General features: G+C 43.1%; 1 protein-coding gene across 5 annotated transcripts in view; it reads right to left on the reverse strand.

Annotated features, from left to right (window-relative positions):
* Nucleotides 1–13,349, reverse strand: part of LOC125914896 (protein HIRA) — a 100,911-nt gene that overhangs the window by 28,489 nt on the left and 59,073 nt on the right. For all 5 annotated transcript variants that reach the window (XM_049620560.1, XM_049620559.1, XM_049620558.1 and 2 more), the window contains 6 exons: nucleotides 4,560–4,764; nucleotides 4,055–4,159; nucleotides 2,649–2,797; nucleotides 1,298–1,459; nucleotides 647–705; nucleotides 159–264 (listed from right to left, as the gene is read on the reverse strand). In XM_049620560.1, the coding sequence (XP_049476517.1) occupies nucleotides 159–264; nucleotides 647–705; nucleotides 1,298–1,459; nucleotides 2,649–2,797; nucleotides 4,055–4,159; nucleotides 4,560–4,764 (786 nt within the window). The remainder of the gene's footprint in view (nucleotides 1–158; nucleotides 265–646; nucleotides 706–1,297; nucleotides 1,460–2,648; nucleotides 2,798–4,054; nucleotides 4,160–4,559; nucleotides 4,765–13,349) is intronic.

A 13,349-nucleotide genomic window follows, 5' to 3' on the forward strand; every position in this document is an offset into this window, starting at 1 on the left:
AGATAGAGCCCAGCAGGGCTGTCACTGTTGCCCGAACCACAGGGCTTTACTGTGAGGAGAAGCCAGGGCAGGAAGGCCTGACTGCCAGGACCAGAAGTCTATTCCAGCTCAGACGGACACTCTCCCAGAAGGGCAGGGCTAGGGGCTGGCTTACTTACCATGTAGAAAGTGATGGATTAAAGCAGTATGCCTTCCCATCAGACAGGTTCATCACTGGGATTCCATGCTGTGTCAGCAAGATCTGTGACACTGTCATGTCACTTCCTAGGGAGACAGTACAAGAATGGGTTCTGGGTGTGTTCTGATCAGCAGGTGCCTGCATATGACCTAAGGAGAAACATAAACCACGGCTCCCATTGTCCCAGCAACACGTGCCTTCACACTGACTCAGCAACTACGCAGCTGCTGCTCTTCTGTGCATGCTGGTCTCACTGCCACCCACTAGGCTATTTGTCACCTCTCAGAGACCCATTCAAATGTGCCCCGGGAGAGAATGCATCTTCTCCAACACTGAATGCCTCAGGCTGGGCCCAGAGCCTGGTTCATGTCAGGAACTGAAGCTGCCTAGCCCTGGCATCCCTCCCCACCCCCTCCCCACCCCCTCCCCACCCCCTGGGAACAAGGGGTGGTCCACTGCTGAGGTTACCTGCCAAGATGGAGTGTAGCGATTCTTCTTTCACCACAACTACCTGTCTGTGAACATCCCTAGGAGAGAGACAGGGAACAGCTTACTCTCCAGTTGGAGTAAATACATCAGAGTGTGCCTTGGTGGTCAGACCCCACTCTACGGTTCCTGGTATAGAGCCAGCCCTTGCTTCCCCAGGCAGGGGCTCTGTGCCACAAGTGGCTTCCACTCCCCATGTGTCACTACACTACCTCTGTACAAGTCTACAGCTGAGGGCTTAGGCAACAGAGCTGCGGGGTCTGCCACCAACACCATGCCAACTCTGGGAGAAGCGTGGCCAGGCTCTGGCAGCTGAGATCCCATTTCTGGACCCTGGCACAGGCAATCAGGCATATGATTTGTCATGAGGTTTGCTCCTTTAAGGATGGTGGCAGGGGTAGGCAGCCTGCCCCACTTCCTTGCACATCCTCCCTCCCCCAACACGGGATGGCTATCACAAGCAGTGTATGACTGCTTAGGGCCCCTCAGGCATTAAGACCCCCAGACCTACAGGGTCCGAGGACTGTTCTGCTGAGTGGCCTCCTTTGCTTCCTTCTTTGTCCCTGCAGTGAGAGGGGATCTGCACAGCCCTATCCTGCTTGGAGCCCATCCCACCCTGGGCCTGCCTCTCACCAGACAGATAATGTGGCTGCAGCCGTGAGTGCCATGACGTAGGAACCCGTGCAGTGCAAAGTGGAGATTGGGGACGGCAGGAGGATGGGAGGGAGGAGACGGCGACCACAGGCGGAGAACACTGACAGCATCCTCTTTTCACAGGCAACACATACCACGTCACTGAAAAGGTAGAGAAGGGACAGGTGTCATGATGACAGGGAGCTGTGGCAGAGGCAGCAGACTTGAAATGCAGAACGTTTCCTCTTTCTGTGCCCACCTATACTTGCTGTGACCTTCCTTTGAGCAGAAGCAGCAGAGGGAGAGGTGGAGCAAGGGCTTGCCACAAGGATCAGGGTAGCGGGGCTCATGGGAGCCTAGCCTAAATGAGACCTGATTAAAGAGAATGTGTTCTCTTTCCCTTCAGCGGCTGCTTGAGCTTTTCTGAGCTCAGACTAATGTTGATCCAGGGGGAGCCCACAGCAGTATCTACCACACAGGCCTCTTAGTCATTCATGGGTGCCTGGGATTGAGAAGCTCAGTCTACTCATCTTGGCAGAGAATGAAAAGGAGGTACAGAATGATGGTTCCTTCTAGGTGCAACATCATGCACCCGCTCAGAGCCCATGGGAACCGTGACCTAAGATGGAAGGCCGAGTACTTGTAGGCACTATGAAAGCATTTTACATGCAGTCTCATGATAACTAATTAAGGATCTAGTTAAAATGACTGTATCTAAGCCAATTATCTTTGCAAAATCCTTATAATAGTACCAAATACATGGTCCTGACGGCAGATCCTATAATTCAACAGACACCTGAGGAAAACACTGGTCCTCTTTTCAGATCAAGCACATGTAAAAACAGCTCCAGGGGATTGTGTCCTGGAAGCCCATGGGAAGACACTGGATGACTAACCACTGAATTAAGGTCTCCCCTCATACAGAATATGGACAGGGCTGGGCTGGGGACTCACAGGACAATCAGAAATCCACCCTGTTCTCCCTGGATGAAAATCTGGGGTCCAGAGAAGGAACCATTCCACGTCAGAGAGAGCCAGGCAGAGCTCAGCCTGGAACCTGACCAGATAAGGGAATCACAACATTTGGGTTGAAATCCTGCCTTGGGTGACCCTCTAAGACAGTTTCCCCACCTGTAACATGGTGATAATGATGCCGGCTTTATTAGGTCTTGTGGGGACTGAGATGACAGATACACGTCCTAAGCCCAGGGCAAGGCATGGTACAGGCCTCTGTGAGAGCTAGCACGTAGGGCAATGCACCATGCCTCAGACAGTAACAGTGCCACACAGCATAGCACGTGGTACTTGATTGACATTAAAGGCTGGGCTGGGCGAAGACCCTCACCCTTACCAACTGCCAGCAGCAGTGAGGATCCGGCTGGTGAGCACCGTCTCCCACTCCTTCCCTTCCCGGTTACACTTCAAACGACTTAGCTTCACGCCCCCCACAGCAGTCACTTCATTCTCCACTTCAATGTACATAGAGGGATCGGAGCTCACCTGGATGGAAGAAAACAAACAAAATGTCTTTTCAGGTGATGGTGGGCCCACTGAGACTTGGGTCATGTGACAGATGAGATGTTCAGAGACCCCGCAGCAGGAAAAAGACACAGAGAAGTAGACAGAGCTGGCTAGCCAACAGGACGGTGGTGGCGTATGTAGTAATGGGGTGGGACAAGTAGGACGGAGGTCCAGATGTGTGGCCCCCAGAGAAGGGAGAGGGCTGGGAGCTGGCTCAGCCTCCTCTCTCATGCCTAGGGAGCTGATGGACAGATAGCCCATATGGAAAACCAAGGGAGAACAGCTGAACGGTTTGCACTCATATGGCCAAACAAGTGGGTGAGGTGGGGCAGAGGGCTGGATGCTGCTGGGAGACGGGTCCCTTCATAGATCCCCAGAAACCAAGAACAGCCCTAAGCGGCACTCAGTGGTAAAGCCCCTGGGTTACAGGGTGGGCAGCTAGAGTTTGGAAAAGGGTTTGTGTGCCCTGTCTCCGAGTACATCAACAACAAGAACAAACCACGTAGGTCCCTACCTTTAGGCCCAGAAAGCCTTGTGGTGGGAAGGGCTGACACCTCTGGTATCCCATGAGGACCAGCTTGGGTGGGGCAGTGTATGCTCAGTAGAAAGTGACCTGTATGCGGGGCCCTAGAAGGTTTCCCAAGGATGTGCATCTGAGCTGAGGAACAAGAGGCATAAACCTATGGCACGTCCAAGGTCAGGTGCTAGACTGAGTGAATGGAAGAGCTCTGGGTATAAAGGATTCTTTGCTCTAGAGCTGTGCTTTGAACAAGCACATGGTCATAAGCTTCTACTCCAAGAGCTCAAACAGCTCTGATGATGACTCTGCTGGGTCCTAGGAAGAGGACAGGGCCAGTGAGCTGGTTGGGAGACAGGCCATTATGATGCAGTCCAACTATATCAAGTCTGAGGTTACCAAAGGCTGAATGTGAAGCTGAAGGAGGCTACCAAAAGGAACAACTGAGACAAGTCTTGAAGGAGCTGGCCATCCAGAAGATGGCAGCAGGACTGGAAGAGCGAAGCACAGAGAAGAGAAATGTGCATGTGCGTGGGCGGGCAGCAAGGGGGCCCTTGGGGGAGAGGCTAGTAATGGGCCCTGATCAGCTACAACTTCCCCCAGAAAGAGATGGAGAGCCCCTGGAACGCAGCCCTAAGTCAGTGACAATTGAGGGTTTACACAGGGGGAGAGTGGAGAGAATGTGCACGCTTGTTGGGGGAGACAGGAAACCTACTCACCTGGAGGGTAAATGCTCTCTGGGGGCCTGGCATGGGCAGCTTCAGTGCAGGTGCTGGTACAGACAAACACACGGTGTCCTTCTCTGCGGTCAGGGCAGCTGGGGACTGGAAGAGCAGAAATGTCCCTGAGCCCCACCCCAGCACTGTAGGGCAATGTCAGGTAAAGGTGAGTCACCCACAGGTGACACCAGGCTGGTTCCCCAGGCATTTCCACCCACTCTGTGAGGGTGAAAGCGCAGATGAATGCTCTAAAGACTCTCACTTTCCAGATGAATAGCTGACCTCAGGGCACTGCTCAAGGACTTGGAGTGGGTTGAGTGCCAGGTGTGGGGCAGCATGGCCTCCATACTACCTCTGGGGGTACGCATGTCTTGCCAACTATTCCCAACTGATAAGGCACACTGTGGCATGCACAGCCTCTCTTATCCCACTTGGGCACATGGGGACTCCAGCACTGAGGTTATGAGGTAGGCTGGGGGAGGCAGCATGAGCCCGATGGCCTCACCTGGACAGACAGAGACACAGGCATGAGCCGAGACTCCTTCCGAGGTCTCCCTTTCTTCTTCTTCTCCACTGTTTCCACCTCAAGCTCCAGTTTTCGCTTGGACAGCGAGGAGGGCTTGGCCACAGGGACTTTTTCGTCGCTGTCACTGCTGCTCTCCAGGAGGTCCCGGGGCCTCAGGTCTTTCACAAGGTTCTGCTCTTTCAACCTGCGCAAACATAGACATCCATGGCTTTCTCCATGTGTCTATTACATTTATAATGATGAATAAAATCCATACTCATCGCCAGAAGTTAATAAATAAAAATTGTAAGAAAGGACTTCTGGTTTCTGCTCCAACATGCAAAGGGGTTGGAAGTTGTCTCTCTCATCTTCAAAGTAAAAGGAAAGCTGAAAAACTGAAAATCAACAACTCTTCTTAGATTCATCAGAGAAGTAAGGTCACAAGGCAAACTGCCACCCTGAAAACTGGAGACACCAGGTGAAGACATAAAGCTATAGCTCACCCACAGCCAAAGCCCCTGGAGCCCTAACTGGTAGGAAGACTTAAAATAACTGGTACACTGCTAGAGGTTCAGTGTGGGCTGGCTTGTGAGTTAAAACTCTTGGGGGGTCCAGTGGCAGGAGGGTACCCACACTTATGTTAACTTTACTTCCAAGAGCTCCAACAGGCTCTCATGGGTGAAGATCAGCGATGGAAAAATCCCCTGTGTGCTTTGGGCTGGCAGAGGGGGAAGAAAACCAGTTGAAACACACCCAGAGTTCCTTTCTCCTTAACAAAAGCCTGCCTTTAAGAGGAACTACTTTACTAGAGTCCTATATAACTTGTGGGCAGGGCAATTAACCAACTACAGAGTAGCCTTACACACACACACACACACACACACACACACACACACAGGCTAAGGAACTCATCTGAAGGTCATAGCCCAGGGTCTCTGGTCCAAAAAACAAAAGATTTAATCACAAGATAAGAGAATGTGTCTCCTCCCCCAAATCTCACCACCAATTAGACAGGGCTCAGGTATAATAAGCGTAGAATAACTAGTTTGAAGCTAGCAGAGGTTAGTTCATGAATTTAAGGAAAGGAGCTAGTTTCATAACTAAAAAGGCAAGGCAAAGCTTCAAGTGCTAATGTAGAATCTGCAGATAGTTATCCAGAAGATCTAGCTAAGATAATTAGCAAAGGTGCATCAAACAACAGATTTTCAATATACAGGAAACAGCCTTGTATTGAAAGTAGATGCTATCTAGGACTTTTACACTTTTTTAAAGCTTATTTATTTTGAGAGAGGGAGAGAGAGAGCACCCCAAGAAGGCTCCACACTATCAGCACACAGCTGGACATGGGACTTGAACTCACAAACTGTGAGATAACAATCTGAGCTGAAATCAAGAGTCGGATGCTTAACTGACTGAGCCACCCAACCACCTCTAGGACTTAAAAAAAATTTTTTTTTTATTTATCTTGAGAGAGAGAGAGAGAGAGGGTGAGACAGAGATAGAGATAGATAGATAGATAGATAGAGAGAGAGAGAGAGAGAGAGACACTCCCAAGCTGACTCTGTGCTTTCAGCCTGATGCAGGGCTCAATTCTCCCACAAACCATGAGATCATGACCTGAGCCAAAATCAAGAGCCAGACATCCAACCCACTGAGCCACTCAGGCATCCCTATCTAGGACTTCCATAGCTAGACAGGAGAAGCCAATGCCTGGCTTCAAAGGACAGGCTGACTCTATTGTTAGGGGCCAATGCAGCTGGTGACTTTAAGTAGAAGTCAATCTTCACTTACCATTCCAAAAATCCTAGGGCCTTAAGAATTATGCTACATCTACTCTGCCTATATCCTATAAACAGAACAAAGTCTAGAGAGAGCGTATCTGTTTACAACATGGCTTACTACATATTTTAAGCTTACTGTTGTGACCTACTGCTCAGATAGAAAGATTCCTTTAAAAATATTACTGGTTCACTGACAATACACCTAGTCACCCAGGAACTCTGATAGAGATATATGAAATTAATGTTGTTTTCATGCTTGCTAGCCCATCTGTTCTGCAGGCCATAGATCAAAAGGTAGTTTTGACTTTCAAGTCTTAATTATTAAGGAAATACATTTTCTAAGGCTATAGCTGCCATAGACAGTGATTCCTGTGATGGATATGGACAAGGTAAATGGAAAACCTTCATCATCTAGATGCCATTAAGAACATTCAAGATTCATGGGAAGAGGTCAAAATAGCAACATAAACAGGAGTTTGGAATAAGTAAATTCCAATTCTCATGGATAACTTTCAGGGGTTCAAGACTTTATTGGAAGAAGTAACTGCAGATGTGGTTGAAATGGCAAGAGATCTAGAAGGAGAAGTGGAGCCTGAAGATGTGACTGAGTTGCTACTATCTCAGGATCAAGCCTGAATGGATGAGCAGTTACTTCTCATGGTTTAGCAGAGAAAGTGATTTTTTTTATGTTTATTTATTTTTGAGAGAGACAAAGAGAGCCCAAGTGGGGGAAGGACAGATAGAAGGGGAGAGAGGATCTGAAGCGAGTTCTGTGCTGACAGCAGCAAGCCTGATGTGGGGCTCAAACTCATGAGGCACGAAATCATGACCTGGGCCGATGTCAGATGCTCAACTGACTGAGCCACCCAGGCACCCTGAGAAAGTGATTTCTTGAGATGGAATCTAGAACTGAAGATGCTGCGAAGACTGTTGAAATGACAACAAAGGATTTAGAATATGACATAAACTCAGTTGATCAAATAGTAGCAGGCTTTGAGAAGATGGACTCCAATTTTGAAAGAAGTTCTGCTGCGTGTAAAATGCTATCAAATAGCATCATATGCTAGAGAGATTGTTCATAAGAGGAAGAGTCAATCGATGTAGCAAATTTCATTGTCTTATTTAAAGAAATTTCCACAGCCACCTCAGCCTTCAGCAATCACCACCCTGATCAGTCAGTAGCCATTAACACTGAGGCAGACCCTCCCCCAGCAAAAAGATTATGACTTGCTGAAAGCAGAGATGATGGTTAGCATTTTTTAGCAATGAAGTATTTTTTCCCTTAAGGTATGTACATTGCTTTCTTAGATATAATGCTATTATTGAACACTTACTAGACTACCATAGAGTATAAGCAACTTTTACATGTACTAGGAAACCAAAATATTCATTTAGCTTGCTTCACTACAATATTTGCTTTATTGTGGTGGTCTGGAACCTGCAACATCTCCAACATATACCCGTATGCCATTCTAACTCTACTTAAAATAAAACTGGAGTAGCTATATTAATTTCAGACAAAGTAGACACCAGACTAAGGAAAATTATTAAGGATAAAGAGGAGCATTACATAATGATAAAAGGGTCCTAACTGTATACATGCCTAACAAGAGAGTGTCAAAATACATGTGGCAAAAACTGATAGAACTGCAAGGAGAAGTAGACAAATCCACAATTACAAGTGGAGATTTCACTCTACCTCTATCAGTAATTGAAAGATCCAGGAGACAGAAAATCAATAAGGAAATAATTAAATGAAAAGTACTATCATTTGAATTTAGCTGATATTTATAAAATACTTCATTCAACAATAATATACACATTCTTCTCCAGATCACAAAGAATATTCAGTAAGGTAGACCACATTCTGGTTCATAAAACATACTTAAAAAATACATACATTTTTTTAAACACGTATTTATTTTTGAGAGACAGAGAGAGAGCGTGAGCAGAGGAGGGGCAGAGAGAGAGGGAGACACAGAATCTGAAGCAGGCTCCAGGCTCTGAGCTGCCAGCACACAGCCTGATGGGGGGCTTGAACTCACAAACTGTGAGATCATGACCTGAGCCGAAGTCAGTTGCTCAACTGACTAAGCCACCCAAGGGTCTCAACAAATTTAAAAGAATAAAAATCATACAAAGTATGCTTCAAGTCCACAACAGAATTAACCTAGACAATAATAACAGAAAGATACCAGAAAATCCCAAGAGATTAAACCACAGACTTCTAAACAATATATGGGTCAAAGTCTCAAGAGAAATGTAAAAACATTTAATTAAATGAAAAAGTGCAATTTATCAAAATTTGTGGAACACAGTCAAAGCAGTGCTTAGAAGGAAATTTGTAGCAGAGAATGCATATTTTAGAAAAGAAGAAAGACCTGATATAAAAAATCTAAACTTTACCTTTAGGAACTAGAAAAAGACGAACAAGCAGAAGCAAATAAATAATAAGTAGCAATATAATAATATATTAAGGCAATAATAAGCAAGATAATATAAAGCAAATAGAAAAAATAAATAATAAAAACTAGAAGAGAAACCCATGAAATTAAAGACAGGAAAACAACAGAGGAAAATCAATGAAATAAATAACTGATTCTTTGAAAAGAGCAATAAAATTAATAAACTTGTAGCTAGGCTAAGAAAAAAAGGGAAAAGACACAAATCACTAATGTCAGAAATGCAAAGGGGCCTTCACTACTGATCCCCTGGACAATAAAAGGAACATAAAGGAATATTATGAATAAACCCACAGATTGGATAACTTGGATGAAATGGGCCAGTTTCTTGAAAAAAAAAAAAATCCACTAAAACTCACACAAGGAAAAAGAACTAATCTGAACAGGCCTATTAAAGAAATTGACTCAACAATTAATAACTTTCCAAGAAAAAAAAGTACCAGGTCCACACAGTCTTATTGGTGAATTCTACCAAACATTTAAGGAAAAAATTATACCAATTCTCTACAATATATTCTAGAAAAGAGAAGAAAGGGAGGTATATCCTAACACTCATGAGGCAAATATTACCCAAATAAAAAATCAGATACTGATATTACAAGAAAAAAAAACAACACTATAGGCCAGTATCGCTCATGAACATAGATGTAAAAATCTTCAACAAAATATTGGCATATTGAATCCAACAATGTATAAGAATTACATACAATGACCAAATGGAATTTACTGCAGAAATGCATACTAGCTTAACATTCAAAGTGATTAATGTAGCATTGGTGGTATAGTGGTGAGCATAGCTGCCTTCCAAAGTGATTAATGTAATCCATCACGCCCAACAAAGCTGAAGAAAAATCTTATGATCATATCAATAGATGCAGAAAAGGCATTTGACAAAACCCAACATCCAGTCATGACAAAAAAAACTCGTAGGGGCGCCTGGGTGGCTCAGTGCTGACAGCTCAGAGCCTGGAGCCTACTTTGGATTCTGTGTCTCTGTCTCTCTCTGTCTCTCCCCAACTCGTGCTCTCTCTTTCTCTCTCAAAAATAAACATTAAAACAAACAAACAAACAAACAAACAAAACCCAAAAACGAAACCCAACCAAATTCTTAGCAAACCAGGATTAGAGAACTTCCTCAATCTGATAAAGAATATCCACAAAAAAACTTACAGCTAACATCATACTTGATGGTGAGACACTAGATGCTTTCTCATAAGGCAGTAAGGATGTCCCCTCTCATTAGTTCTAATATTGTAGTAAAAGTCCTAGCTAATGCAGTAAGGTAAGACAGAGAAATAAAAGGCATACAGATTGGGAAGGAGAAATAAAGCTGTCTTTATTTGCAGATGACATAATTGTCTTTGTAGAAAATCTCCAAGAATCAAAAACAACAAAAACAGAATAAGCAATTATAGCAAGGCTTCAGGATACAAAGTTAACATACAAAAGTCCATGGCAGTAATGAACAACTGGTATTTGAAATTGTAATTACAATACTATTTACATTAGCATCAAAAATGAAGTAATTAGATATAAATCTAACAAAATATATCTAAATTCTAAATGAGGAAAACTATAAAACTGATGAAAGAAATCAAAGAACTAAAAAATGGAGATATTCTATGTTCATGGATAAGGGACTCAATATTGTTAAGATGTCAATTTTTCATAACTTGATCTAGAGATTAAATGGAATCCTAATAAAAATCCCAGGAAATTATTTTGTATGTATTGACAAACTGGTTCTAAAGTTTATATGGAAAGGCAAAAGACCTAGAAATAGATCCATACAAATATAGTCAACTCATCTTTGATTAAGGCAAAGGCATAGAAAAGATAGTCTTTTCAACAAATAATGCTGGAACAACTGGACAATCACATGCAAAAACTGAATCTAGACACATACCTTACATCTTCCACAAACATTAATTCAAAATGGATCACAGATCTATGTGGAAAATGCAAAACTATAAAATGAGAACTTAGAAAAAAACACAGTAGGAAGTCTAGATGAGCTTGGTTTTACATTACAAAGAGCTCACCAGGGTAAGTGTAGTTACCATCTGTCACCACACAAATTACTACAATACTATTGACTACAGTGGCAATGAGTTTTTGATATGATACTGAAAGCATGATCCATGACAAAAAATTTGGTTAGGTTGGACTTCTTTTTTTTTTTTTTTTTTTAATTTTTTTTTTTTCAACGTTTTTTATTTTTTTTTGGGACAGAGAGAGACAGAGCATGAATGGGGGAGGGGCAGAGAGAGAGGGAGACACAGAATCGGAAACAGGCTCCAGGCTCCGAGCCATCAGCCCAGAGCCTGACGCGGGGCTCGAACTCACGGACCGCGAGATCGTGACCTGGCTGAAGTCGGACGCTTAACCGACTGCGCCACCCAGGCGCCCCAGGTTGGACTTCTTTAACATTAGAAAATTACGCTCTGAGAAAGACATTGTTAAAAGAATGAAAGGATAAGCCACAGACTGGGAAAAAATATTTACAAATCACATTATCTGAGTAAGGACCTGTATCCAAAATATACAAAGAATTTGTAGAACAGTAAGAAAACAAGCAACCCAATCTAAAAAATAAACAAAAGATCTAAAGGGGCACCTCACCAAAGAAGATCCAGATGGCTAATAAGCATATGAAAAGATGGTCAACATTAGAAGTGAAAATCAGGGAATTGAAAATTAAAAAAATAAGAGATCACTCAATGATTATTAAAATGGTTAAAATCTAAAAAACTAATAACAAATGCTGAGCAAGGATGTGATCAAAACAACTCAATCACTGTTGGTGGGAATGCAGTCATTGTGAAATATAGCCTGGGAGTTTCTTTAAAGCTAAACCTAGTTAGTCTTATGGCATGGCCCAGCAATGGCACTCCTAGGTATTTGCCCGAGTTGAAAACATTTATTCACACAAAAACCTCCACATGAATGTTCATGGCAGCCTTATATATTGTTTATACATAACTCCCCGAAATGGAAACTACCAAGATGTCCTTCAATGGGGGAATGGATAAACTGTGATATATACAAACTGTGGTACATCCATACAATGGAATATTATTTGGTAAAAAAAAGAAATGAGCTATCAAACCATGAAAATGCATGTAAGAACATTAAATAGATAATGCTAAGTGAAAGATGCCCATTAGAAAAGGCTACATACAGTATGATTCCAATTATATGACGTTCTAGAAAAGGCAAAACTATGGAGACAGTAAAAAGGCCAGTGATTGTCAGATGTTCAGGGAGGAGGAAGGGATCAATGAATAGCTACAGTACAAGGGATATTTAGGGAGAGGAAATTAGTGTGCATGATTATAATGCTGGATACATGACATTATGCATTTGTCAAAACACATACAACTATACAACACAAAGAGTGAACTCTAAACAATGGACACTACTTCACAAAAAATTGTTAAAAAGCTTTAAAGTATAGGACTAAGTACCCAGTGGAGTGTGATAATGGAATGTGATTATGTAGAACAGCATCCTTGCTTAGGAAGTGCCTCTCATAGGAAGAAGTGTCATGTGTTTATCATATGTGTTGTAGAGTAAAAGTAAAATCAAAACTGACAAACATGACAAAACCTGGTGAATCTAGGTGAAGGGTACAAAGATGTTCAATGGACTATTTTTCCATGTCGCTCAAGGTTTTAAAGTTTCAAAACAAAAGCCTATGAAAAAAAAGCCACTTCCAAGTCCTAGGTGCTGCTGACACAGAAAGTGTCTCATGCATTTTCTTGCACTTCTCCATTTTAATCTGTGTATATGTATGTGTGTAATGTGTTTATTTTTGGTTAATAGCTTTACTGAGATGTAACCCACATACCACACAATTGATGAACTTAAAATATACCATTCAACAGTTCTTGGTGTCTTCACAAAGTTGTGCAACAGTCGCAATAGCAATTTCAGAGTATTTTCATCATCTCAAAAATAAACTCTGTATCTGTTACCACCCCCCAATTCTCCCATTCTAGTCCATTTTCTGTTTTCATAGATCTCCCCTGATGGGATGATCTAATCTATTTCCATTTCCAGAGATGTCCCCATTCTGGACACTTCCTATAAATGGAATCACAGAATATGTGACATCCAGCATTGGTTTCTTTCACTTCACATGTTTTCAAGGTTCATCCATGCTGTAGAATGTATTGGTACTTGACTCCTTTTTTATGACTGAATAGTACTTCATTATATGAATAACCACACCTTGCTTCCGTTAACGAACATTTGGTTGGTTTAAAGTTTTTGGCTACTGTGTATAATGCTGATAGGAACATTCATAAAGACATTCAATAAACGTTATTTGCATAGGCATGTTTTCATTTTTCTTGGATATTTACTGAAGACTGAAATTCTTGTCGGGGCCCCTGGGTGGCTTGGTTGGTTAAACATCCGACTTCGGCTCAGCTCACGATCTCATGGTTCATGAGTACGAGTCCCGCATCAGGCTCTGTGCTGACAGCTAGGAGCCTGGAGCTTGCTTCAGATCCTGTCTCCTGCTCTCTCTGTCCCTCTTCCAC

Source organism: Panthera uncia, assembly GCF_023721935.1.
Source record: "Panthera uncia isolate 11264 chromosome D3 unlocalized genomic scaffold, Puncia_PCG_1.0 HiC_scaffold_8, whole genome shotgun sequence".
Classification (NCBI taxonomy): domain Eukaryota; kingdom Metazoa; phylum Chordata; class Mammalia; order Carnivora; family Felidae; genus Panthera; species Panthera uncia.